This window comes from Oncorhynchus masou, chromosome 13, assembly GCF_036934945.1.
Source record: "Oncorhynchus masou masou isolate Uvic2021 chromosome 13, UVic_Omas_1.1, whole genome shotgun sequence".
Classification (NCBI taxonomy): domain Eukaryota; kingdom Metazoa; phylum Chordata; class Actinopteri; order Salmoniformes; family Salmonidae; genus Oncorhynchus; species Oncorhynchus masou.
The window spans coordinates 57,387,699-57,413,017 of NC_088224.1; the positions used below are offsets into that span (position 1 = coordinate 57,387,699).

General features: G+C 44.6%; 1 protein-coding gene across 11 annotated transcripts in view; it reads left to right on the forward strand.

Annotated features, from left to right (window-relative positions):
• The window catches only part of rap1gap2a (RAP1 GTPase activating protein 2a), a 129,263-nt gene that overhangs the window by 101,147 nt on the left and 2,797 nt on the right, over window positions 1–25,319 (forward strand). For all 11 annotated transcript variants that reach the window (XM_064984434.1, XM_064984433.1, XM_064984431.1 and 8 more), the window contains 6 exons: window positions 18,159–18,245; window positions 18,455–18,595; window positions 22,346–22,492; window positions 22,830–22,942; window positions 23,156–23,254; window positions 24,106–24,223. In XM_064984434.1, the coding sequence (XP_064840506.1) occupies window positions 18,159–18,245; window positions 18,455–18,595; window positions 22,346–22,492; window positions 22,830–22,942; window positions 23,156–23,254; window positions 24,106–24,223 (705 nt within the window). The remainder of the gene's footprint in view (window positions 1–18,158; window positions 18,246–18,454; window positions 18,596–22,345; window positions 22,493–22,829; window positions 22,943–23,155; window positions 23,255–24,105; window positions 24,224–25,319) is intronic.

Genomic DNA, 25,319 nt, shown 5'->3' on the forward strand with positions numbered 1-25,319 from the left:
GAGGGATAAAGAGAGAGAGTGAAGGGGGGATAAAGAGAGATAGAGAGATAGAGATTGAAGGAGAGGGATAAAGAGAGAGATTGAAGGAGAGGGATAAAGAGAGAGATAGAGAGATTGAAGGAGAGGGAGTAAGAAAGAGATAAAGATTGAAGGAGAAGAATAAAGAGAGAGATAGAGATTGAAGGAGAGGGATAAAGAGAGAGATAAAGATTGAAGGAGAGGGATAAATAGAGAGATAGAGATTGAAGGAGAGGGATAAAGAGAGAGAGAGATTGAAGGAGAGGGATAAAGAGAGAGAGAGATTGAAGGAGAGGGATAAAGAGAGAGACATTGAAGGAGAGGGATAAAGAGAGAGATAGAGATTGAAGGAGAGGGATAAGAGAGAGAGAGAGATTGAAGGAGAGGGATAAAGAGAGAGATAGAGATTGAAGGAGAGGGATAAAGAGAGAGAGAGATTGAAGGAGAGGGATAAAGAGAGAGAGAGATTGAAGGAGAGGGATAAAGAGAGAGATAGAAATTGAAGGAGAGGGATAAAGATAAAGAGAGAGATATTGAAGGAGAGGGATAAAGAGAGAGATAGAGATTGAAGGAGAGGGATAAAGAGAGAGATAGAGATTGAAGGAGAGGGATAAAGAGAGAGATAGAAATTGAAGGAGAGGGATAAAGAGAGAGAGAGAGAGAGAGAGAGAGAGAGAGAGAGAGAGAGAGAGATTGAAGGAGAAGGATAAAGAAAGAGATAGAGATTGAAGGAGAGGGATAAGAGAGAGAGTGAAGGAGAGGGATAAAGAGAGATAGAGAGAGAGAGATTGAAGGAGAGGGATAAAGATAAAGAGAGAGATATTGAAGGAGAGGGATAAAAGAGAGATAGAGAGATTGAAGGAGAGGGAGTAAGAAAGAGATAGAGATTGAAGGAGACGAATAAAGAGAGAGATATAGATTGAAGGAGAGGGATAAAGAGAGAGATAAAGATTGAAGGAGAGGGATAAATAGAGAGATAGAGATTGAAGGAGAGGGATAAAGAGAGAGAGAGATTGAAGGAGAGGGATAAAAGAGAGAGAGATTGAAGGAGAGGGATAAAGAGAGAGACATTGAAGGAGAGGGATAAAGAGAGAGATAGAGATTGAAGGAGAGGGATAAAGAGAGAGAGAAATTGAAGGAGAGGGATAAAAGAGAGAGAGATTGAAGGAGAGGGATAAAGAGAGAGAGAGATTGAAGGAGAGGGATAAAGATAAAGAGAGAGATATTGAAGGAGAGGGATAAAGAGAGAGATAGAGATTGAAGGAGAGGGATAAAGATAAAGAGAGAGATATTGAAGGAGAGGGATAAAGAGAGAGATAGAGATTGAAGGAGAGGGATAAAGAGAGAGATAGAGATTGAAGGAGAGGGATAAAGAGAGAGATAGAAATTGAAGGAGAGGGATAAAGAGAGAGAGAGTTTGAAGGAGAGGGATACAGAGAGAGATAGAGATTGAAGGAGAGGGATAAAGAGAGAGAGAGATTGAAGGAGAGGGATAAAGAGAGAGATAGAGATTGAAGGAGAGGGATAAAGAGAGAGAGATTGAAGGAGAGGGATAAAAGAGAGAGAGATTGAAGGAGAGGGATAAAGAGAGAGAGAGATTGAAGGAGAGGGATAAAAAGAGAGAGATTGAAGGAGAGGGATAAAGAGAGAGATAGAGATTGAAGGAGAGGGATAAAGAGAGAGAGAGAGATTGAAGGAGAGGGATAAAGATAAAGAGAGAGATATTGAAGGAGAGGGATAAAGAGAGAGATAGAGATTGAAGGAGAGGGATAAAGATAAAGAGAGAGATATTGAAGGAGAGGGATAAAGAGAGAGATAGAGATTGAAGGAGAGGGATAAAGAGAGAGAGAGATTGAAGGAGAGGGATAAAGAGAGAGATAGAGATTGAAGGAGAGGGATAAAGAGAGAGATTGAAGGAGAGGGATAAAGAGAGAGAGAGATTGAAGGAGAGGGATAAAGAGAGAGAGAGATTGAAGGAGAGGGATAAAGAGAGAGATAGAGATTGAAGGAGAGGGATAAAGAGAGAGATAGAGATTGAAGGAGAGGGATAAAGAGAGAGATAGAGATTGAAGGAGAGGGATAAAGAGAGAGAGAGAGAGATTGAAGGAGAGGGATAAAGAGAGAGAGAGAGATTGAAGGAGAGGGATAAAGAGAGAGAAATTGAAGGAGAGGGATAAAGAGAGAGATAGAAATTGAAGGAGAGGGATAGAGAGAGATTGAAGGAGAGGGATAAAGAGAGAGATTGAAGGAGAGGTATAAAGAGAGAGATATTGAAGGAGAGGGATAAAGAGAGAGATAGAGATTGAAGGAGAGGGATAAAGAGAGAGATAGAGATTGAAGGAGAGGGATAAAGAGAGAGAGAGAGATTGAAGGAGAGGGATAAAGAAGAGAGAGAGATTGAAGGAGAGGGATAAAGAGAGAGATAGAAATTGAAGGAGAGGGATAAAGAGAGAGATAGAAATTGAAGGAGAGGGATAAAGAGAGAGAGATTGAAGGAGAGGGATAAAGAGAGAGATAGAGATTGAAGAAGAGGGATAAAAGATACAGAGAGAGAAAGAGATTGAAGGAGAGGGATAAAGAGAGAGAGAGAGATTGAAGGAGAGGGATAAAGAGAGAGATAGAAATCGAAGGAGAGGGATAAAGAGAGAGAGAGATTGAAGGAGAGGGATAAAGAGAGAGATAGAGATTGAAGGAGAGGGATAAAGAGAGAGAGAGAAATTGAAGGAGAGGGATAAAGAGAGAGAGATTGAAGGAGAGGGGTAAAGATACAGAGAGAGAGAGATTTAAGGAGAGGGATAAAGAGAGAGAGACATTGAAGGAGAGGGATAAAGAGAGAGATTGAGATTGAAGGAGAGGGATAAAGAGAGAGAGAGAGATTGAAGGAGAGGGATAAAGAGAGAAAGAGAGATTGAAGGAGAGGGATAAAGAGAGAGATAGAGATTGAAGGAGAGGGATAAAGAGAGAGATAGAGATTGAAGGAGAGGGATAAAGAGAGAGAGAGATTGAAAGAGAGGGATAAAGATACAGAGAGAGAGATTGAAGGAGAGAGAAAAGAGAGAGAGATTGAAGGAGAGGGATAAAGATACAGAGAGAGAGAGAGAGAGACATTGAAGGAGAGGGATAAAGAGAGAGATTGAGATTGAAGGAGGGGGATAAAGAGAGAGAGAGAGAGAGAGAGAGAGAGATTGAAGGAGAGGGATAAAGAGAGAGAGTGAAGGAGAGGGATAAAGAGAGATAGAGAGAGAGAGATTGAAGGAGAGGGATAAAGATAAAGAGAGAGATATTGAAGGAGAGGGATAAAGAGAGAGATAGAGAGATTGAAGGAGAGGGAGTAAGAAAGAGATAAAGATTGAAGGAGAAGAATAAAGAGAGAGATAGAGATTGAAGGAGAGGGATAAAGAGAGAGATAAAGATTGAAGGAGAGGGATAAATAGAGAGATAGAGATTGAAGGAGAGGGATAAAGAGAGAGAGAGATTGAAGGAGAGGGATAAAGAGAGAGAGACATTGAAGGAGAGGGATAAAGAGAGAGACATTGAAGGAGAGGGATAAAGAGAGAGATAGAGATTGAAGGAGAGGGATAAAGAGAGAGAGAGAGATTGAAGGAGAGGGATAAAGAGAGAGATAGAGATTGAAGGAGAGGGATAAAGAGAGAGAGAGATTGAAGGAGAGGGATAAAAGAGAGAGAGATTGAAGGAGAGGGATAAAGAGAGAGATAGAGATTGAAGGAGAGGGATAAAGATAAAGAGAGAGATATTGAAGGAGAGGGATAAAGAGAGAGATAGAGATTGAAGGAGAGGGATAAAGAGAGAGATAGAGATTGAAGGAGAGGGATAAAGAGAGAGATAGAAATTGAAGGAGAGGGATAAAGAGAGAGAGAGAGAGAGAGAGAGAGAGAGAGAGAGAGAGAGAGAGAGAGAGAGAGAGAGAGAGAGAGAGAGAGAGAGAGAGAGAGAGAGAGAGAGAGAGAGAGAGAGAGAGAGAGAGAGAGAGAGAGAGACATTGAAGGAGAGGGATAAAGAGAGAGATTGAGATTGAAGGAGGGGGATAAAGAGAGAGAGAGAGAGAGAGAGAGAGAGATTGAAGGAGAGGGATAAAGAGAGAAAGAGAGATTGAAGGAGAGGGATAAAGAGAGAGATAGAGATTGAAGGAGAGGGATAAAGAGAGAGATAGAGATTGAAGGAGAGGGATAAAGAGAGAGAGATTGAAAGAGAGGGATAAAGATACAGAGAGAGAGATTGAAGGAGAGAGTAAGAGAGATAGAGAGATTGAAGGAGATGGATAAGAGAGAGAGAGAGATTGAAGGAGAGGGATAAAGATACAGAGAGAGAGAGATTGAAGGAGAGGGATAAAGAGAGAGACATTGAAGGAGAGGGATAAAGAGAGAGATTGAGATTGAAGGAGAGGGATAAAGAGAGAGAGAGAGAGATTGAAGGAGAGGGATAAAGAGAGAGAGAGAGAGATTGAAGGAGAGGGATAAAGAGAGAGAGAGAGAGATTGAAGGAGAGGGATAAAGAGAGAGAGAGAGAGAGAGAGAGAGAGAGAGAGAGAGAGAGATTGAAGGAGAAGGATAAAGAGATAGAGATTGAAGGAGAGGGATAAAGAGAGAGAGTGAAGGAGGGGATAAAGAGAGAGAGAGAGAGAGATTGAAGGAGAGGGATAAAGATAAAGAGAGAGATATTGAAGGAGAGGGATAAAGAGAGAGATAGAGAGATTGAAGGAGAGGGAGTAAGAAAGAGATAAAGATTGAAGGAGAAGAATAAAGAGAGAGATAGAGATTGAAGGAGAGGGATAAAGAGAGAGATAAAGATTGAAGGAGAGGGATAAATAGAGAGATAGAGATTGAAGGAGAGGGATAAAGAGAGAGAGAGATTGAAGGAGATGGATAAAAGAGAGAGAGATTGAAGGAGAGGGATAAAGAGAGAGACATTGAAGGAGAGGGATAAAGAGAGAGATAGAGATTGAAGGAGAGGGATAAAGAGAGAGAGAGAGATTGAAGGAGAGGGATAAAGAGAGAGATAGAGATTGAAGGAGAGGGATAAAGAGAGAGAGAGATTGAAGGAGAGGGATAAAGAGAGAGATAGAGATTGAAGGAGAGGGATAAAGAGAGAGAGATTGAAAGAGAGGGATAAAGATACAGAGAGAGAGATTGAAGGAGAGAGTAAGAGAGATAGAGAGATTGAAGGAGATGGATAAAGAGAGAGAGAGAGAGAGAGAGATTGAAGGAGAGGGATAAAGATACAGAGAGAGAGAGATTGAAGGAGAGGGATAAAGAGAGAGACATTGAAGGAGAGGGATAAAGAGAGAGATTGAGATTGAAGGAGAGGGATAAAGAGAGAGAGAGAGAGATTGAAGGAGAGGGATAAAAGAGAGAGAGAGAGATTGAAGGAGAGGGATAAAGAGAGAGAGAGAGATTGAAGGAGAGGGATAAAGAGAGAGAGAGAGAGAGAGAGAGAGAGAGAGAGAGATTGAAGGAGAAGGATAAAGAGATAGAGATTGAAGGAGAGGGATAAAGAGAGAGAGTGAAGGAGGGGATAAAGAGAGATAGAGAGAGAGAGATTGAAGGAGAGGGATAAAGATAAAGAGAGAGATATTGAAGGAGAGGGATAAAGAGAGAGATAGAGAGATTGAAGGAGAGGGAGTAAGAAAGAGATAAAGATTGAAGGAGAAGAATAAAGAGAGAGATAGAGATTGAAGGAGAGGGATAAAGAGAGAGATAAAGATTGAAGGAGAGGGATAAATAGAGAGATAGAGATTGAAGGAGAGGGATAAAGAGAGAGAGAGATTGAAGGAGAGGGATAAAGAGAGAGAGAGATTGAAGGAGAGGGATAAAGAGAGAGACATTGAAGGAGAGGGATAAAGAGAGAGATAGAGATTGAAGGAGAGGGATAAAGAGAGAGAGAGAGATTGAAGGAGAGGGATAAAGAGAGAGATAGAGATTGAAGGAGAGGGATAAAGAGAGAGAGAGATTGAAGGAGAGGGATAAAGAGAGAGAGAGATTGAAGGAGAGGGATAAAGAGAGAGATAGAAATTGAAGGAGAGGGATAAAGATAAAGAGAGAGATATTGAAGGAGAGGGATAAAGAGAGAGATAGAGATTGAAGGAGAGGGATAAAGAGAGAGATAGAGATTGAAGGAGAGGGATAAAGAGAGAGATAGAAATTGAAGGAGAGGGATAAAGAGAGAGAGAGAGAGAGAGAGAGAGAGAGAGAGAGAGAGAGAGAGAGATTGAAGGAGAAGGATAAAGAAAGAGATAGAGATTGAAGGAGAGGGATAAAGAGAGAGAGTGAAGGAGAGGGATAAAGAGAGATAGAGAGAGAGAGATTGAAGGAGAGGGATAAAGATAAAGAGAGAGATATTGAAGGAGAGGGATAAAGAGAGAGATAGAGAGATTGAAGGAGAGGGAGTAAGAAAGAGATAGAGATTGAAGGAGACGAATAAAGAGAGAGATATAGATTGAAGGAGAGGGATAAAGAGAGAGATAAAGATTGAAGGAGAGGGATAAATAGAGAGATAGAGATTGAAGGAGAGGGATAAAAGAGAGAGAGATTGAAGGAGAGGGATAAAAGAGAGAGAGATTGAAGGAGAGGGATAAAGAGAGAGACATTGAAGGAGAGGGATAAAAGAGAGATAGAGATTGAAGGAGAGGGATAAAGAGAGAGAGAAATTGAAGGAGAGGGATAAAGAGAGAGAGAGATTGAAGGAGAGGGATAAAGAGAGAGAGAGATTGAAGGAGAGGGATAAAGATAAAGAGAGAGATATTGAAGGAGAGGGATAAAGAGAGAGATAGAGATTGAAGGAGAGGGATAAAGATAAAGAGAGAGATATTGAAGGAGAGGGATAAAGAGAGAGATAGAGATTGAAGGAGAGGGATAAAGAGAGAGATAGAGATTGAAGGAGAGGGATAAAGAGAGAGATAGAAATTGAAGGAGAGGGATAAAGAGAGAGAGAGATTGAAGGAGAGGGATACAGAGAGAGATAGAGATTGAAGGAGAGGGATAAAGAGAGAGAGAGATTGAAGGAGAGGGATAAAGAGAGAGATAGAGATTGAAGGAGAGGGATAAAGAGAGAGAGATTGAAGGAGAGGGATAAAGAGAGAGAGAGATTGAAGGAGAGGGATAAAGAGAGAGAGAGATTGAAGGAGAGGGATAAAGAGAGAGAGATTGAAGGAGAGGGATAAAGAGAGAGATAGAGATTGAAGGAGAGGGATAAAGAGAGAGAGAGAGATTGAAGGAGAGGGATAAAGATAAAGAGAGAGATATTGAAGGAGAGGGATAAAGAGAGAGATAGAGATTGAAGGAGAGGGATAAAGATAAAGAGAGAGATATTGAAGGAGAGGGATAAAGAGAGAGATAGAGATTGAAGGAGAGGGATAAAGAGAGAGAGAGATTGAAGGAGAGGGATAAAGAGAGAGATAGAGATTGAAGGAGAGGGATAAAAGAGAGAGATTGAAGGAGAGGGATAAAGAGAGAGAGAGATTGAAGGAGAGGGATAAAGAGAGAGAGAGATTGAAGGAGAGGGATAAAGAGAGAGAGATTGAAGGAGAGGGATAAAGAGAGAGATAGAGATTGAAGGAGAGGGATAAAGAGAGAGATAGAGATTGAAGGAGAGGGATAAAGAGAGAGAGAGAGAGATTGAAGGAGAGGGATAAAAGAGAGAGAGAGATTGAAGGAGAGGGATAAAGAGAGAGAAATTGAAGGAGAGGGATAAAGAGAGAGATAGAAATTGAAGGAGAGGGATAAAGAGAGAGAGATTGAAGGAGAGGGATAAAGAGAGAGAGATTGAAGGAGAGGGATAAAGAGAGAGATAGAGATTGAAGGAGAGGGATAAAGATAAAGAGAGAGATATTGAAGGAGAGGGATAAAGAGAGGGATAGAGATTGAAGGAGAGGGATAAAGAGAGAGAGAGATTGAAGGAGAGGGATAAAGAGAGAGATAGAGATTGAAGGAGAGGGATAAAGAGAGAGAGATTGAAGGAGAGGGATAAAGAGAGAGAGATTGAAGGAGAGGGATAAAGAGAGAGAGAGATTGAAGGAGAGGGATAAAGAGAGAGAGATTGAAGGAGAGGGATAAAGAGAGAGATATTGAAGGAGAGGGATAAAGAGAGAGAGAGATTGAAGGAGAGGGATAAAGAGAGAGAGATTGAAGGAGAGGTATAAAGAGAGAGATATTGAAGGAGAGGGATAAAGAGAGAGATAGAGATTGAAGGAGAGGGATAAAGAGAGAGATAGAGATTGAAGGAGAGGGATAAAGAGAGAGAGAGAGATTGAAGGAGAGGGATAAAGAGAGAGAGAGAGATTGAAGGAGAGGGATAAAGAGAGAGATAGAAATTGAAGGAGAGGGATAAAGAGAGAGATAGAAATTGAAGGAGAGGGATAAAGAGAGAGAGATTGAAGGAGAGGGATAAAGAGAGAGATAGAGATTGAAGAAGAGGGATAAAAGATACAGAGAGAGAAAGAGATTGAAGGAGAGAGGGATAAAGAGAGAGAGAGAGATTGAAGGAGAGGGATAAAGAGAGAGATAGAAATCGAAGGAGAGGGATAAAGAGAGAGAGAGATTGAAGGAGAGGGATAAAGAGAGAGATAGAGATTGAAGGAGAGGGATAAAGAGAGAGAGAGAAATTGAAGGAGAGGGATAAAGAGAGAGAGATTGAAGGAGAGGGGTAAAGATACAGAGAGAGAGAGATTTAAGGAGAGGGATAAAGAGAGAGAGACATTGAAGGAGAGGGATAAAGAGAGAGATTGAGATTGAAGGAGAGGGATAAAGAGAGAGAGAGAGATTGAAGGAGAGGGATAAAGAGAGAAAGAGAGATTGAAGGAGAGGGATAAAGAGAGAGATAGAGATTGAAGGAGAGGGATAAAGAGAGAGATAGAGATTGAAGGAGAGGGATAAAGAGAGAGAGAGATTGAAAGAGAGGGATAAAGATACAGAGAGAGAGATTGAAGGAGAGAGAAAGAGAGAGAGAGATTGAAGGAGAGGGATAAAGATACAGAGAGAGAGAGAGAGAGACATTGAAGGAGAGGGATAAAGAGAGAGATTGAGATTGAAGGAGGGGGATAAAGAGAGAGAGAGAGAGAGAGAGAGAGAGATTGAAGGAGAGGGATAAAGAGAGAGAGTGAAGGAGAGGGATAAAGAGAGATAGAGAGAGAGAGATTGAAGGAGAGGGATAAAGATAAAGAGAGAGATATTGAAGGAGAGGGATAAAGAGAGAGATAGAGAGATTGAAGGAGAGGGAGTAAGAAAGAGATAAAGATTGAAGGAGAAGAATAAAGAGAGAGATAGAGATTGAAGGAGAGGGATAAAGAGAGAGATAAAGATTGAAGGAGAGGGATAAATAGAGAGATAGAGATTGAAGGAGAGGGATAAAGAGAGAGAGAGATTGAAGGAGAGGGATAAAGAGAGAGAGACATTGAAGGAGAGGGATAAAGAGAGAGACATTGAAGGAGAGGGATAAAGAGAGAGATAGAGATTGAAGGAGAGGGATAAAGAGAGAGAGAGAGATTGAAGGAGAGGGATAAAGAGAGAGATAGAGATTGAAGGAGAGGGATAAAGAGAGAGAGAGATTGAAGGAGAGGGATAAAGAGAGAGAGAGATTGAAGGAGAGGGATAAAGAGAGAGATAGAGATTGAAGGAGAGGGATAAAGATAAAGAGAGAGATATTGAAGGAGAGGGATAAAGAGAGAGATAGAGATTGAAGGAGAGGGATAAAGAGAGAGATAGAGATTGAAGGAGAGGGATAAGAGAGAGATAGAAATTGAAGGAGAGGGATAAAGAAGAGAGAGAGAGAGAGAGAGAGAGAGAGAGAGAGAGAGAGAGAGAGAGAGAGAGAGAGAGAGAGAGAGAGAGAGAGAGAGAGAGAGAGAGAGAGAGAGAGAGAGAGAGAGAGAGAGAGACATTGAAGGAGAGGGATAAAGAGAGAGATTGAGATTGAAGGAGGGGGATAAAGAGAGAGAGAGAGAGAGAGAGAGAGATTGAAGGAGAGGGATAAAGAGAGAGATAGAGATTGAAGGAGAGGGATAAAGAGAGAGAGAGAGAGATTGAAGGAGAGGGATAAAGAGAGAGAGAGAGATTGAAGGAGAGGGATAAAGAGAGAGAAATTGAAGGAGAGGGATAAAGAGAGAGATAGAAATTGAAGGAGAGGGATAAAGAGAGAGAGATTGAAGGAGAGGGATAAAGAGAGAGAGATTGAAGGAGAGGGATAAAGAGAGAGATAGAGATTGAAGGAGAGGGATAAAGATAAAGAGAGAGATATTGAAGGAGAGGGATAAAGAGAGGGATAGAGATTGAAGGAGAGGGATAAAGAGAGAGAGAGATTGAAGGAGAGGGATAAAGAGAGAGATAGAGATTGAAGGAGAGGGATAAAAGAGAGAGATTGAAGGAGAGGGATAAAGAGAGAGAGATTGAAGGAGAGGGATAAAGAGAGAGAGAGATTGAAGGAGAGGGATAAAGAGAGAGAGATTGAAGGAGAGGGATAAAGAGAGAGATATTGAAGGAGAGGGATAAAGAGAGAGAGAGATTGAAGGAGAGGGATAAAGAGAGAGAGATTGAAGGAGAGGTATAAAGAGAGAGATATTGAAGGAGAGGGATAAAGAGAGAGATAGAGATTGAAGGAGAGGGATAAAGAGAGAGATAGAGATTGAAGGAGAGGGATAAAAGAGAGAGAGAGATTGAAGGAGAGGGATAAAGAGAGAGAGAGAGATTGAAGGAGAGGGATAAAGAGAGAGATAGAAATTGAAGGAGAGGGATAAAGAGAGAGATAGAAATTGAAGGAGAGGGATAAAGAGAGAGAGAGAGAGAGAGAGAGAGAGAGAGAGAGAGAGAGAGAGAGAGAGAGAGAGAGAGAGAGAGAGAGAGAGAGAGAGAGAGAGAGAGAGAGAGAGAGAGAGAGAGAGAGAGAGACATTGAAGGAGAGGGATAAAGAGAGAGATTGAGATTGAAGGAGGGGGATAAAGAGAGAGAGAGAGAGAGAGAGAGAGAGATTGAAGGAGAGGGATAAAGAGAGAGATAGAGATTGAAGGAGAGGGATAAAGAGAGAGAGAGAGAGATTGAAGGAGAGGGATAAAAGAGAGAGAGAGATTGAAGGAGAGGGATAAAGAGAGAGAAATTGAAGGAGAGGGATAAAGAGAGAGATAGAAATTGAAGGAGAGGGATAAAGAGAGAGAGATTGAAGGAGAGGGATAAAGAGAGAGAGATTGAAGGAGAGGGATAAAGAGAGAGATAGAGATTGAAGGAGAGGGATAAAGATAAAGAGAGAGATATTGAAGGAGAGGGATAAAGAGAGGGATAGAGATTGAAGGAGAGGGATAAAGAGAGAGAGAGATTGAAGGAGAGGGATAAAGAGAGAGATAGAGATTGAAGGAGAGGGATAAAAGAGAGAGATTGAAGGAGAGGGATAAAGAGAGAGAGATTGAAGGAGAGGGATAAAGAGAGAGAGAGATTGAAGGAGAGGGATAAAGAGAGAGATTGAAGGAGAGGGATAAAGAGAGAGATATTGAAGGAGAGGGATAAAGAGAGAGAGAGATTGAAGGAGAGGGATAAAGAGAGAGAGATTGAAGGAGAGGTATAAAGAGAGAGATATTGAAGGAGAGGGATAAAGAGAGAGATAGAGATTGAAGGAGAGGGATAAAGAGAGAGATAGAGATTGAAGGAGAGGGATAAAGAGAGAGAGAGAGATTGAAGGAGAGGGATAAAGAGAGAGAGAGAGATTGAAGGAGAGGGATAAAGAGAGAGATAGAAATTGAAGGAGAGGGATAAAGAGAGAGATAGAAATTGAAGGAGAGGGATAAAGAGAGAGAGATTGAAGGAGAGGGATAAAGAGAGAGATAGAGATTGAAGAAGAGGGATAAAAGATACAGAGAGAGAAAGAGATTGAAGGAGAGGGATAAAGAGAGAGAGAGAGATTGAAGGAGAGGGATAAAGAGAGAGATAGAAATCGAAGGAGAGGGATAAAGAGAGAGAGAGATTGAAGGAGAGGGATAAAGAGAGAGATAGAGATTGAAGGAGAGGGATAAAGAGAGAGAGAGAAATTGAAGGAGAGGGATAAAGAGAGAGATTGAAGGAGAGGGGTAAAGATACAGAGAGAGAGAGATTTAAGGAGAGGGATAAAGAGAGAGAGACATTGAAGGAGAGGGATAAAGAGAGATTGAGATTGAAGGAGAGGGATAAAGAGAGAGAGAGAGATTGAAGGAGAGGGATAAAGAGAGAAAGAGAGATTGAAGGAGAGGGATAAAGAGAGAGATAGAGATTGAAGGAGAGGGATAAAGAGAGAGATAGAGATTGAAGGAGAGGGATAAAGAGAGAGAGAGATTGAAAGAGAGGGATAAAGATACAGAGAGAGATTGAAGGAGAGAGAAAGAGAGAGAGAGATTGAAGGAGAGGGATAAAGATACAGAGAGAGAGAGAGAGAGACATTGAAGGAGAGGGATAAAGAGAGAGATTGAGATTGAAGGAGGGGGATAAAGAGAGAGAGAGAGAGAGAGAGAGAGAGATTGAAGGAGAGGGATAAAGAGAGAGAGTGAAGGAGAGGGATAAAGAGAGATAGAGAGAGAGAGATTGAAGGAGAGGGATAAAGATAAAGAGAGAGATATTGAAGGAGAGGGATAAAGAGAGAGATAGAGAGATTGAAGGAGAGGGAGTAAGAAAGAGATAAAGATTGAAGGAGAAGAATAAAGAGAGAGATAGAGATTGAAGGAGAGGGATAAAGAGAGAGATAAAGATTGAAGGAGAGGGATAAATAGAGAGATAGAGATTGAAGGAGAGGGATAAAGAGAGAGAGAGATTGAAGGAGAGGGATAAAGAGAGAGAGACATTGAAGGAGAGGGATAAAGAGAGAGACATTGAAGGAGAGGGATAAAGAGAGAGATAGAGATTGAAGGAGAGGGATAAAGAGAGAGAGAGAGATTGAAGGAGAGGGATAAAGAGAGAGATAGAGATTGAAGGAGAGGGATAAAGAGAGAGAGAGATTGAAGGAGAGGGATAAAGAGAGAGAGAGATTGAAGGAGAGGGATAAGAGAGAGATAGAGATTGAAGGAGAGGGATAAAGATAAAGAGAGAGATATTGAAGGAGAGGGATAAAGAGAGAGATAGAGATTGAAGGAGAGGGATAAAGAGAGAGATAGAGATTGAAGGAGAGGGATAAAGAGAGAGATAGAAATTGAAGGAGAGGGATAAAGAGAGAGAGAGAGAGAGAGAGAGAGAGAGAGAGAGAGAGAGAGAGAGAGAGAGAGAGAGAGAGAGAGAGAGAGAGAGAGAGAGAGAGAGAGAGAGAGAGAGAGAGAGAGAGAGAGAGGGAGATTGAAGGAGACGAATAAAGAGAGAGATATAGATTGAAGGAGACGAATAAAGAGAGAGATATAGATTGAAGGAGACGAATAAAGAGAGAGATATAGATTGAAGGAGAGGGATAGAGAGAGATATAGATTGAAGGAGAGGGATAAAGAGAGATAGAGAGAGAGATTGAAGGAGAGGGATAAAGATAAAGAGAGAGATATTGAAGGAGAGGGATAAAGAGAGAGATAGAGAGATTGAAGGAGAGGGAGTAAGAAAGAGATAGAGATTGAAGGAGACGAATAAAGAGAGAGATATAGATTGAAGGAGAGGGATAAAGAGAGAGATAAAGATTGAAGGAGAGGGATAAAGAGAGAGATAGAGATTGAAGGAGAGGGATAAAGAGAGAGAGAGATTGAAGGAGAGGGATAAAGAGAGAGAGAGATTGAAGGAGAGGGATAAAGAGAGAGAGAGATTGAAGGAGAGGGATAAAGAGAGAGATAGAGATTGAAGGAGAGGGATAAAGAGAGAGAGAAATTGAAGGAGAGGGATAAAGAGAGAGAGAGATTGAAGGAGAGGGATAAAGAGAGAGAGAGATTGAAGGAGAGGGATAAAGATAAAGAGAGAGATATTGAAGGAGAGGGATAAAGAGAGAGATAGAGATTGAAGGAGAGGGATAAAGATAAAGAGAGAGATATTGAAGGAGAGGGATAAAGAGAGAGATAGAGATTGAAGGAGAGGGATAAAGAGAGAGATAGAGATTGAAGGAGAGGGATAAAGAGAGAGATAGAAATTGAAGGAGAGGGATAAAGAGAGAGAGAGATTGAAGGAGAGGGATACAGAGAGAGATAGAGATTGAAGGAGAGGGATAAAGAGAGAGAGACATTGAAGGAGAGGGATAAAGAGAGAGAGAGAGAGAGATTGAAGGAGAAAGATAAAGAGAGAGATAGAGATTGGAGAGGGATAAAGAGAGAGAGAGAGAGAGAGAGATTGAAGGAGAGGGATAAAGAAGAGAGAGATTGAAAGAGAGGGATAAAGATACAGAGAGAGAGATTGAAGGAGAGAGAAAAGAGAGAGATTGAAGGAGAGGGATAAAAATACAGAGAGAGAGTGAGATTGAAGGTGAGGGATAAAGATACAGAGAGAGAGAGATTTAAGGAGAGGGATAAAGAGAGAGACATTGAAGGAGAGGGATAAAGAGAGAGATTGAGATTGAAGGAGAGGGATAAAAGAGAGAGAGAGATTGAAGGAGAGGGATAAAGAGAGAAAGAGAGATTGAAGGAGAGGGATAAAGAGAGAAAGAGAGATTGGAGAGGGATAAAGAGAGAGATAGAGATTGAAGGAGAGGGATAAAAGAGAGATAGAGATTGAAGGAGAGGGATAAAGAGAGAGAGATTGAAAGAGAGGGATAAAGATACAGAGAGAGAGATTGAAGGAGAGAGTAAGAGAGATAGAGAGATTGAAGGAGATGGATAAAGAGAGAGAGAGAGAGAGAGAGAGAGAGAGAGAGAGAGAGAGAGATTGAAGGAGAGGGATAAAGAGAGAGACATTGAAGGAGGATAAAGAGAGAGATTGAGATTGAAGGGATAAAGAGAGAGATTGAAGGAGAGGGATGAAGGAGAGGGATAAAGAAGATAAGAGAGAGAGATTGAAGGAGAGGGATAAAGAGAGAGAGTGAAGAGAGATTGAAGGAGAGGGATAAAGAGAGATAAAGAGAGAAGAGAGATATTGAAGGAGAGGGATATAAGAGAGAGAGAGAGAGATTGAAGGAGAGGGGATAAAGAGAGAGATAAGAGGGATAAAGAGAGATAAGAGATTGAAGGAGAGGGATAAATAGAGATAGAGATTGAAGGAGAGGGATAAATAGAGATAGAGATTGAAGGAGAGGGATAAAGAGAGAGATAAAGATTGAAGGAGAGGGATAAATAGAGATAGAGATTGAAGGAGAGGGATAAATAGAGATAGAGATTGAAGGAGAGGGATAAAGAGAGAGAGAGATTGAAGGAGAGGGATAAAGAGAGAGACATTGAAGGAGAGGGATAAAGAGAGAGAGTAAGAGAGAGAGAGAGATTGCAGGAGATGGATAAAGAGAGAGAGAGAGAGAGAGAGAGAGATTGAAGGAGAGGGATAAAGAGAGAGAGAGAGATTGAAGGAGAGGGATAAAGAGAGAGAGAGAGAGATTGAAGGAGAGGGATAAAGAGAGAGAGAGAGATTGAAGGAGAGGGATAAAGAGAGAGAGAGAGAGAGAGAGATTGAAGGAGAAGGATAAAGAGAGAGATAGAGATTGAAGGAGAGTGATAAAGAGAGAGAGAGATTGAAGGAGAGGGATAAAGAGAGAGATGGAGATTGAAGGAGAGGGATAAAAAGAGAAGAGAGATAGGGATAGAGATTGAAGGAGAGGGATAAAGAGAGAGAGAGATTGAAGGAGAGGGATAAAGAGAAGAGAGAGATTGAAGGAGATGGATAAAGGAGAGGATTGAAAGAGAGATAAAGAGAGATAGAGATTGAAGGAGAGGGATAAAGAGATAGAGAGAGAGATTGAAGGAGAGGGATAAAAGATAAAGAGAGAGAGATTGAAGGAGAGATAAAGAGAGAGATAGAGATTGAAGGAGAGGGATAAAAAGAGAGAGAGAGATTGAAGGGAGGGAAGATTGAAGGAGAGGGATAAAGAGAGAGATTGAGATTGAAGGAGAGGGATAAAGAGAGAGAGAGAGAGATTGAAGGAGAGGGATAAAGAGAGAAAGAGAGAGATTGAAGGAGAGGGATAAAGAGAGAGATAGAGATTGAAGGAGAGGGATAAAGAGAGAGAGAGAGAGATTGAAGGAGAGGGATAAAGAGAGAGAGAGAGAGAGAGAGAGATTGAAGGAGAAGGATAAAGAGAGAGATAGAGATTGAAGGAGAGGGATAAAGAGAGAGAGAGAGATTGAAGGAGAGGGATAAAGAGAGAGATTGAAGGAGAGGGATAACGACATATATAGAGATTGAAGGAGAGGGATAAAGAGAGAGATTGAAGGAGAGGGATAACGAGATATATAGAGATTGAAGGAGAGGGATAACGAGAGAGAGAGAGAGATTGCAGGAGAGGGATAAAGAGAGAGATAGAGATTGAAGGAGAGGGATAAAGAGAGAGAGAGATTGAAGGAGAGGGATAAAGAGAGAGATAGAGATTGAATGAGAGGGATAAAGAGAGAGATAGAGATTGAAGGAGAGGGATAAAGAGAGAGAGAGAAAGAGATTGAAGGAGAGGGATAAAGAGAGAGAGAGAGATTGAAGGAGAGGGATAAAGAGAGAGAGAGAGATTGAAGGAGAGGGATAAAGAGAGAGATAGAGATTGAAGGAGAGGGATAAAGATATATAGAGAGAAAGAGATTGAAGGAGAGGGATAAAGAGAGAGAGAGAGAGATTGAAGGAGAGGGATAAAGAGAGAGAGAGAGATTGAAGGAGAGGGATAGAGATGAAGAGAGAGAGATAGCGAGAGAGATTGAAGGACACGGATAAAGAGAGAGAGATAGAGATTGAAGGGGAGGGATAAAGAGAGAGAGAGAGATTGAAGGATAGGGATAGAGATAAAGAGAGAGAGAGATAGAGTTAAAGTTTCCCATTGTCATTTACAGTGAAAATTTGATGAGAAACCTGCCATCATTTACAGTTTATTCAGAAAGTATTCATACTCCTTGACTTATTCCACATATTGTTGTGTAACAGCCTGAATTCAAAATATATATATATATTTTTTGAAATTCACAACCATCTGTCTACACGCATTACCCCATTACAAAGTGAAAACATGTTTTTAGACATTTTTGCAAATGTATTAAAAATTGAATACAGAAATATCTAATTTACATAACCATTCACACCTGCAAGTCAATACATTTTAGAATCACATTTGGCAGCGATTACAGCTGTGAGTCTTTCTGGGTAAGTCTCTAAGAGTTTTCCACATCTGGATTTTACAATATTTGCACATTCTTCTTCTTCAAACTCTGTTAAGTTGGTTGTTGATCATTGCCAGATTTTCAAGTCTTGCCATACATTTTCATGCCGATTTAAGTCAAAACTGTAACTCGGCCACTCAGGAACATTCAATGTCATCTTGGTAAGCAACTCCAGTGTAGATTTGGCCTTGTGTTTTAGGTTATTGTCCTGCTGAAAGGTGAATTTGTTTCCCAGTGTATGTTGGAAAAGCAGACTGAACCAGGTTTTCCCTCTAGGATTTTCTCTGTGCTTCGCTCTATTCCATAAATTTTTTTATCCTAAAAAGCATACCCATAACATAACACCACCATGCTTGAAAATATGAAGAGTGGTACTCAGTGATGTATTGGCTTCGTCTCTCTCTCTCTGTATGGTCTTTGTGGTTGAATCTGTGGTTGACATTCACTGCTCGACTGAGGGACCTTACAGATAATTGTATGTGTGGGGTACAGAGATGAGGTAGTCATTCAACAATCATGTTTAACACTATTATTGTACACAGAGTGAGTCCATGGAACTTATGATGTGACTTGTTAAGCACATTTTTACTCCTGAACTTATTTAGGCTTTGCCATAACAAAGACTATGAATATTTATCGACTCAAGACATTTGAGCTTTTCATTTAGAAATCATTGTTATCTAAAAACATAATTCCACTTTCACATTAGGGGATATTTTGTGTATAGACTAGTGATCCAAAATCTCACTGTAATCCATTTTAAATTCAGACTGTAACACAACAACATGTGGAACATTTTGTGAATACATTCTGAAGACACTGAATCAGTCCTTTTCGTCCCGTCGACTCCAGACGACCAAATGATGATGAGTGTGGTGCTGATGAAAGTCACCTCTCCCCCTCCATCCCCCTCCCCCCTCCCCCTCTCCTCTCTCCACAGGGTCCTGAGTTCCGCGACTTCCTGCTGACAAAGCTGATCAATGCAGAGAACGCCTGCTACAAGTCTGACAAATTTGCCAAGCTAGAGGTGAGAGGGGCAGATGACTCAAGACACCCTGGATGTGTTGTTCAATCTCTTTCATCTATCTCAGTCTCCTCTACCACTGCTTCTTAAATGATACGTGGTGGTGTTGTTTCGTGTGTGTGTTTGCTTGTATCTGTGCGTCTGTGTGTGTGTCTGTGTGTCTCTATGCATACGTGTGTACATGTGTCTGTGGGTGTGTGTGTGTGTTCCAGGGGAGGACGCGAGCTGCCTTGCTGGATAACCTTCACGATGAGCTCCACAGACAGACCCAGGCTACTCTGGGGCTCGGCCACGCTGGGGAGGAGGACAAGCTGGAGAACGGGGGCCATGGGGGACTGCTGGAGTCATTCAAGGTGACTCTTTAACACAGTTCTTTACCTCGTCATCTGACTCCATGTCTGAACCTGTCTGAACCTGTCCCGTACCCTCTCTTTCACCTATCTAGTTGTCTACTGATGTTGTCTCTCTCGCCCTCTCTTTCTCTCTCTCTCTCTCTCGCTCTCTCTCTGTCTACCTCTCTCTCTCTCGCTGTCTCTCTGTCTAGCGCTCTCTCTCTCTGTCTCTCTCACTCACATGCAGACACACAGACCCCCTCTATTTCTCCCCATCTCTCTCTCTCGCTCGCTCTCTCTCTCTGTCTACCTCTCTCTCTCTCTCTCGCTGTCTCTCTCTCCCTTTCTCTCTGTCTAGCGCTCTCTCTCTCTGTCTACCTCTCTCTCTCGCTGTCTCTCTCTCCCTTTCTCTCTGTCTAGCGCTCTCTCTCTCTGTCTCTCTCTCTCTCTCTCTCACTCACACGCAGACACACAGACCCCCTCTATTTCTCTCCATCTCTCTCTCTCTCTCTCTCTGTCTCCCGCCACGCTGCTGTTGGTTGAGATTACGGGATGTTAATCATCGTACCACCTTACCCGTCCCTCCCCCATCCCCCCTGTCTGACCATATGGTGTCTCGCTGTGTTCACAGGCAGTGTGGAGGTGTGTGTTGCATGCCACTCATTCAACCACTGGGGATGCTGTGCTCGTCTCTACAACAGCAGTCATTGTCTATTACCTGTCGTCGCAGATACTGTATCATACTGATTGAGAATCAGAACAAATCATCTCCAAACATTGAAACACTCAATAAAGACTGTTCCGGTGGTTTTGTTTGTTGTGTTTTATGCCCTGGCGACTAACATTGAAACCCAGCGCCCCTATTTCCCTTAGTCTGACCTCCTCGTGATGACATGTTATCATGAGGCTTGTGATGATTTCCTTCACGATTTCAGTGACCTCAGATAGTAGCCTAGTACACAGGACATCATTATCAGTCATATTCAGTGTTGGGGAAGCTACTTTGAAAATATTGTTTACAGAGCTACCAATTACTTCACACTGGAAGAGGTTAAGCTACACTAAACCAACTTTCTAGACCAATTAAGTTTGCTTAACGAAAGCTACTTTGAAAAAGTAGTTCACTACACCCAAACTACTTTGTGATACATTATCATAGCTAAATCTGAAATGTCGTAGACTACAAATTGCAACAACAACAAAAAAAAACGGCTCATTCTGGAGTCAGATGCGAACACAATGTGTCATTTAGCCTGTTGAACACGTTTCAACTGAGAATTAGGCAGGTCTGATGCCAAAACAGAAAGGAAATTCTTGTTTATCCATATTTTATGTTATTTTAGATTTTAAAAAGTAGCGCGTAGTTCCACTAGTAAAACACTACTGAAACACTACCTAGATTATAATTTCATTCAAATACCATCAAGCTTCTGCTAAATGTAGTTACATTACTAGTTGAATTACATGTAGTTCGCTACTCCCCAACACTGTTAACATTACAGTCATATCTCTCACTGTCCATGCATTGCATTGCTCTCCTTATTCCTCTGTGTAGAAGTGCACTCTCTGCTGACAGTACACTGTAATAGCAGGTTTGACCTTTCCCATGAACAGAAATCTGATCTGATCAATATCAGATACATTCATTTTACCCAACCACATTATCAATAGAATACATAAAGAATATTCTATAATACTCACCTAATCTTGCGTAATTTGGCCATATCCTTGATGTTTACGAAGTCTGTCCATGAGAATTTAATACACACCACAGTCAAAGAGCTTTGGAAATTGACGAGTACACAGGTTGGGTTTAGTTGCAGTAGGTAGTTGCAGTTCGAATCCCGGGCCATGCGCTGAGGAAAAAATGGGGTGAATTGATCTGGAAACTGGAGGGCTGCTGGATTCACATCCTAAAAATGTTCCCCCTTGGGTTGGGCCCTTAAGCAAGGCTCCTTTACCTCAGAACATGTTCTCCATCCAGGGGTACTGCGCTTGTCTCAACTGTGTACTGAGATAATGACTGTATTCATTTCCCTTCTCTTCCTCTGTCCTCTTTACTCTCTCACCCCGTCTCCGCTCCCTCCTCTGTCCTCGTCTCTGTCCCCTCCTCTGTCCTCGTCTCTGTCCCCTCCTCTGTCCCCTCCTCTGTCCCCGTCTCCGCTCCCTCCTCTGTCCCCGTCTCTGTCCCCTCCTCTGTCCCCTCCTCTGTCCCCGTTTCTGTCCCCGTCTCTGTCCCCGTCTCCGCTCCCTCCTCTGTCCCCATCTCTGTCCCCTCCTCTGTCCCCTCTTCTGTCCCCGTCTCTGTCCCCGTCTCTGTCCCCGTCTCCGCTCCCTCCTCTGTCCCCATCTCTGTCCCCTCCTCTGTCCCCTCCTCTGTCCCCCCCCGTCTCTGTCCCCGTCTCCGCTCCCTCCTCTGTCCCCATCTCTGTCCCCTCCCCTGTCCCCTCCTCTGTCCCCGTCTCCGCTCCCTCCTCTGTCCCCATCTCTGTCCCCGTCTCTGTCCCCGTCTCCGCTCTCTCCTCTGTCCCCTCCTCTGTCCCCGTCTCTGTCCCTGTCTCCGCTCCCTCCTCTGTCCCCGTCTCTGTCCCCTCCTCTGTCCCCTCCTCTGTCCCCGTCTCTGTCCCCGTCTCCGCTCTCTCCTCTGTCCCCTCCTCTGTCCCCGTCTCTGTCCCCGTCTCCGCTCCCTCCTCTGTCCCCGTCTCCGCTCCTCTGTCCCCGTCTCTGTCCCCGTCTCTGTCCCCTCCCCTGTTCCCCATCTCTGTCCCCTCCTCTGTCCCCTCCTCTGTCCCTGTCTCCGCTCCCTCCTCTGTCCCCGTCTCTGTCCCCTCCTCTGTCCCCTCCTCTGTCCCCGTCTCTGTCCCCATCTCTGTCCCCATCTCTGTCCCCTCCTCTGTCCCCGTCTCTGTCCCCTCCTCTGTCCCCTCCTCTGTCCCCGTCTCTGTCCCCATCTCTGTCCCCTCTTCTGTCCCCTCCCCTGTCCCCATCTCTGTCCCCTCCTCTGTCCCCGTCTCCGCTCCCTCTTCTGTCCCCGTCTCTGTCCCCTCCTCTGTCCACTCCTCTGTCCCCGTCTCCGCTCCCTCCTCTGTCCCCGTCTCTGTCCCCGTCTCTGTCCCCGTCTCTGTCCCCATCTCCGCTCCCTCCTCTGTCCCCGTCTCTGTCCCCTCCTCTGTCCCCTCCTCTGTCCCCTCCTCTGTCCCCTCCTCTGTCCCCGTCTCTGTCCCCGTCTCTGTCCCCGTCTCCGCTCCCTCCTCTGTCCCCGTCTCTGTCCCCTCCTCTGTCCCCTCCTCTGTCCCCGTCTCCGCTCCCTCCTCTGTCCCCGTCTCTGTCCCCTCCTCTGTCCCCGTCTCTGTCCCCTCCTCTGTCCCCTCCTCTGTCCCCGTCTCCGCTCCCTCCTCTGTCCCCGTCTCCGCTCCCTCCTCTGTCCCCGTCTCTGTCCCCGTCTCTGTCCCCTCCTCTGTCCCCGTCTCCTATCCCTCCTCTGTCCCCGTCTCTGTCCCCATCTCTGTCCCCGTATCTGTCCCCATCTCTGTTCCCGTCTCTGTTCCCGTCTCTGTCCCCGTCTCTGTCCCCGTCTCTGTCCCCGTCTCTGTCCCCGTCTCTGTCCCCTCCTCTGTCCCCGTCTCTGTCCCCGTCTCTGTCCCCTCCTCTGTCCCCTCCTCTGTCCCCGTCTCTGTCCCCGTCTCTGTCCCCGTCTCTGTCCCCTCTGTCCCCGTCTCTGTCCCCTCCTCTGTCCCCTCCTCTGTCCCCATCTCTGTCCCTGTCCCCTAGCGTGCCATGCGCGTCCGGAGTCACTCCATGGAGACCATGGTGGGGTCCCACCGTCACCGGAGTCCAGGGGTGGGAGGGGGGGTCCCGGCCAGCTTGAGTGGAGGGGGGCTGCCACAGAGCACCGAGTGCACAAAGAGTACCTTCTCGGTGAGCAGGGGGGAGAGGGTGGAGGGGGAGGAGTGCTTGATGTCATAAAGTCATATTTACACACAAATGAAACTGGACATACACATAATAGTGGTAAATTACACGTTTTGCAAACATTTGCTCCAATTAGTCTTATGATATCAACATGTACTTTTGCAAACAGTCCCATCCATGTAACATAATCATATAATCGGTGTGCTGATGTAGTTTCAACTGTTTTGTATGTGAAGGGTAGTGGTCCATCAAAATGTAGCCCAAATCTGCCTTAATTGAGCTCTTTCAGCCTCTTAAAGCTGTATATTACCTGCTTGTTAATGCTGTGTCTCTCTCTCTCCAGCCACCAGTGCTGTCAGCCAAGTCTCCCCTGAAGAGTCCAGTGAAGCGTCGTTCAGGCCTCTTCCCCCGCCTCCACTCCAGCACAGAGAGCCCCTCGGACAGACACGCACGCAGGTCAGCAGGCTTTCCATAGCCTGGTCCCAGATCTGTTTGGGCTGTTTTGTGAATGACCTTAGGAGTTGGCAAGACATCACAAACAGATCTGGGACCAGGCTTTGCATTCAAGTGAACTTTTGGTATGTGTATTTATCATCACTAATACTGAGGCTTTTGTCATGTCATTGTGTACTTGTTCTATCTGCTAACTTGGTCTGTATGTTGTTGCAGTGACCAAAAGACCCCAGACATTTGCCCCCTCGGACAGGAAGGGAGATCAGAGACGTCGTCCAACCCCAGCTCGCCAGAGATCTGCCCCAACAAGGAGAGGTGAGATGAACCACAAACAAAACACTGGACATGAACACACAAGGTGTGCATGAGGTGTGCATATGCTTTGTAAACCTCTCCTCTACTCCCATCCCTTCTCCTCCCCTCTCTTTTCCTCTTGTCTCCTCTCCTCCCCTCTCCTATCTTTTCCTCTCGTCTCCTCTCCTTCCATCCCCTCTCCTCTCCTCCTCTCTCCTATCCCATCTCCCTTCCTCCTCCCCCCTCTCCTTCTTCCTATCTTTTGTTGTCCTTCCATCCCCTCCTCCTCCCTCCCTCTCCTATCTTTTCCTCTCTCATCTCCTCTCCTTCCATCCCCTCTCCTCTCCTCCTCTCTCCTATCCTCCCCTCTCCTATTTTTCCTCGTCTCCTCTCCTTCCATCTCTCCTCCCTCTCCTATCTTTCCTCTCGTCCATCTCCTCCCTCTCATCTCCTCTCCTCCTTCCATCCCCTCTCCTCTCCTCCCCTCTCCTATCTTTTCCTCTCCTCATCTCCTCTCCTCCCATCCCCTCCTCTCCTCCCCTCTCCTATCTCCTTCCATCCCCTCTCCTCTCCTCCCCTCTCCTATCTTTTCCTCTCGTCTCATCTCCTCTCCTCCCATCCCCTCTCCTCTCCTCCCCTCTCCTATCTTTTCCTCTCGTCTCGTCTCCTCTCCTTCCATCCCCTCTCCTCTCCTCCCCTCTCCTATCTTTTCCTCTCGTCTCCCCTCCTCTCCCCTCTCCTATCTTTTCCTCTCATCACCTCTCCTACCATCCCTTCTCCTCTCCTCTCCTATCTTTTCCTCTCGTCTCCTCTCCTTCCATCCCCTCTTCTCTCCCCTCCTCTAATGCTGTTCCTCTACCTCCTGTCACCAGGCCGTTCCTCAAGCTGAAGGACTGCAGCAGCAGACCCAACATCTCTCGCTCCTCCTCCAGCACCAGCAGCTTCAGCAGCACCACCGGAGAGGGGGAGGCCCTTGAGGAGCTTGACACTGTGAGGGCCCGTGGCCACGCCACTGGAGAGACAGGGGGCTGGGGAGGGGGAGGCCCTTGAGGAGCTTGACACTGTGAGGGCCCGTGGCCACGCCACTGGAGAGACAGGGGGCTGGGGAGGGGGAGGCCCTTGAGGAGCTTGACACTGTGAGGGCCCGTGGCCACGCCACTGGAGAGACAGGGGGCTGGGGAGGGGGAGGCCCTTGAGGAGCTTGACACTGTGAGGGCCCGTGGCCACACCACTGGAGAGACAGGGGGCTGGGGAGGGGGAGGCCCTTGGGGAGCTTGACACTGTGAGGGCCCGTGGCCACGCCACTGGAGAGACAGGGGGCTGGGGAGGGGGAGGCCCTTGGGGCATTGTGCTGGGGGGCGTATGGAGGATGGACAGATGGTTGGGGGATAGGGAGTAGGGAGGCAGGGGGACAATGAGGCGGTGGGCTGGGAGACAGGGCGACAGGTGGCTGTAGAGCAGAGGGGTAGGCGAGTGGGGTGTGTTGAGATGGGCTTGGGTGAGCCATAGCATTTGGATCAGGACCGGCATGGTGCTTCTGGCACACAATTGGGCAGGTCATAGGCCTGTGGTGCTCAGAAGTGGTGGGATCCAAAATGATGTATTGTATAAGGACCATGTTTGTTTTATCATTAACTGCATGAAGGCATCAACAAATTGCACAGTTGGAATGATGTGAGAGGATCTGGCAGCACTGAGAGAAGAAATAGAGGGGATGCAACCTCATGACAGCTGGTGATTAAGTCAATTATAGTTCCTGTCACTCTCTCTGGATCATATTGTGTTGGATGTCAATCACGCACGCTTGGCAAAGGATGAGAATGTCATATCATTGTTGTATCACCCACACATTACACAAACAGATCCGTGTTTACACACACAGAACTGCTGTTCCAGAGTTTACAGCTCAGTTCACAGTCTTGCTGTTGAACAGAACTCTGTTAATATCCTACGGCTGGAATTTGTGTGTCCCTCCGGAGCAGTTGTGGAGAGCACAGCGGCAGCACACTGCTGAAAACAGACCATGTGTAGTAATTCCTGCTAAAGTCTGTCTGCCTTGAATTAGTAGCCCTAGTCTGTAGTCTGT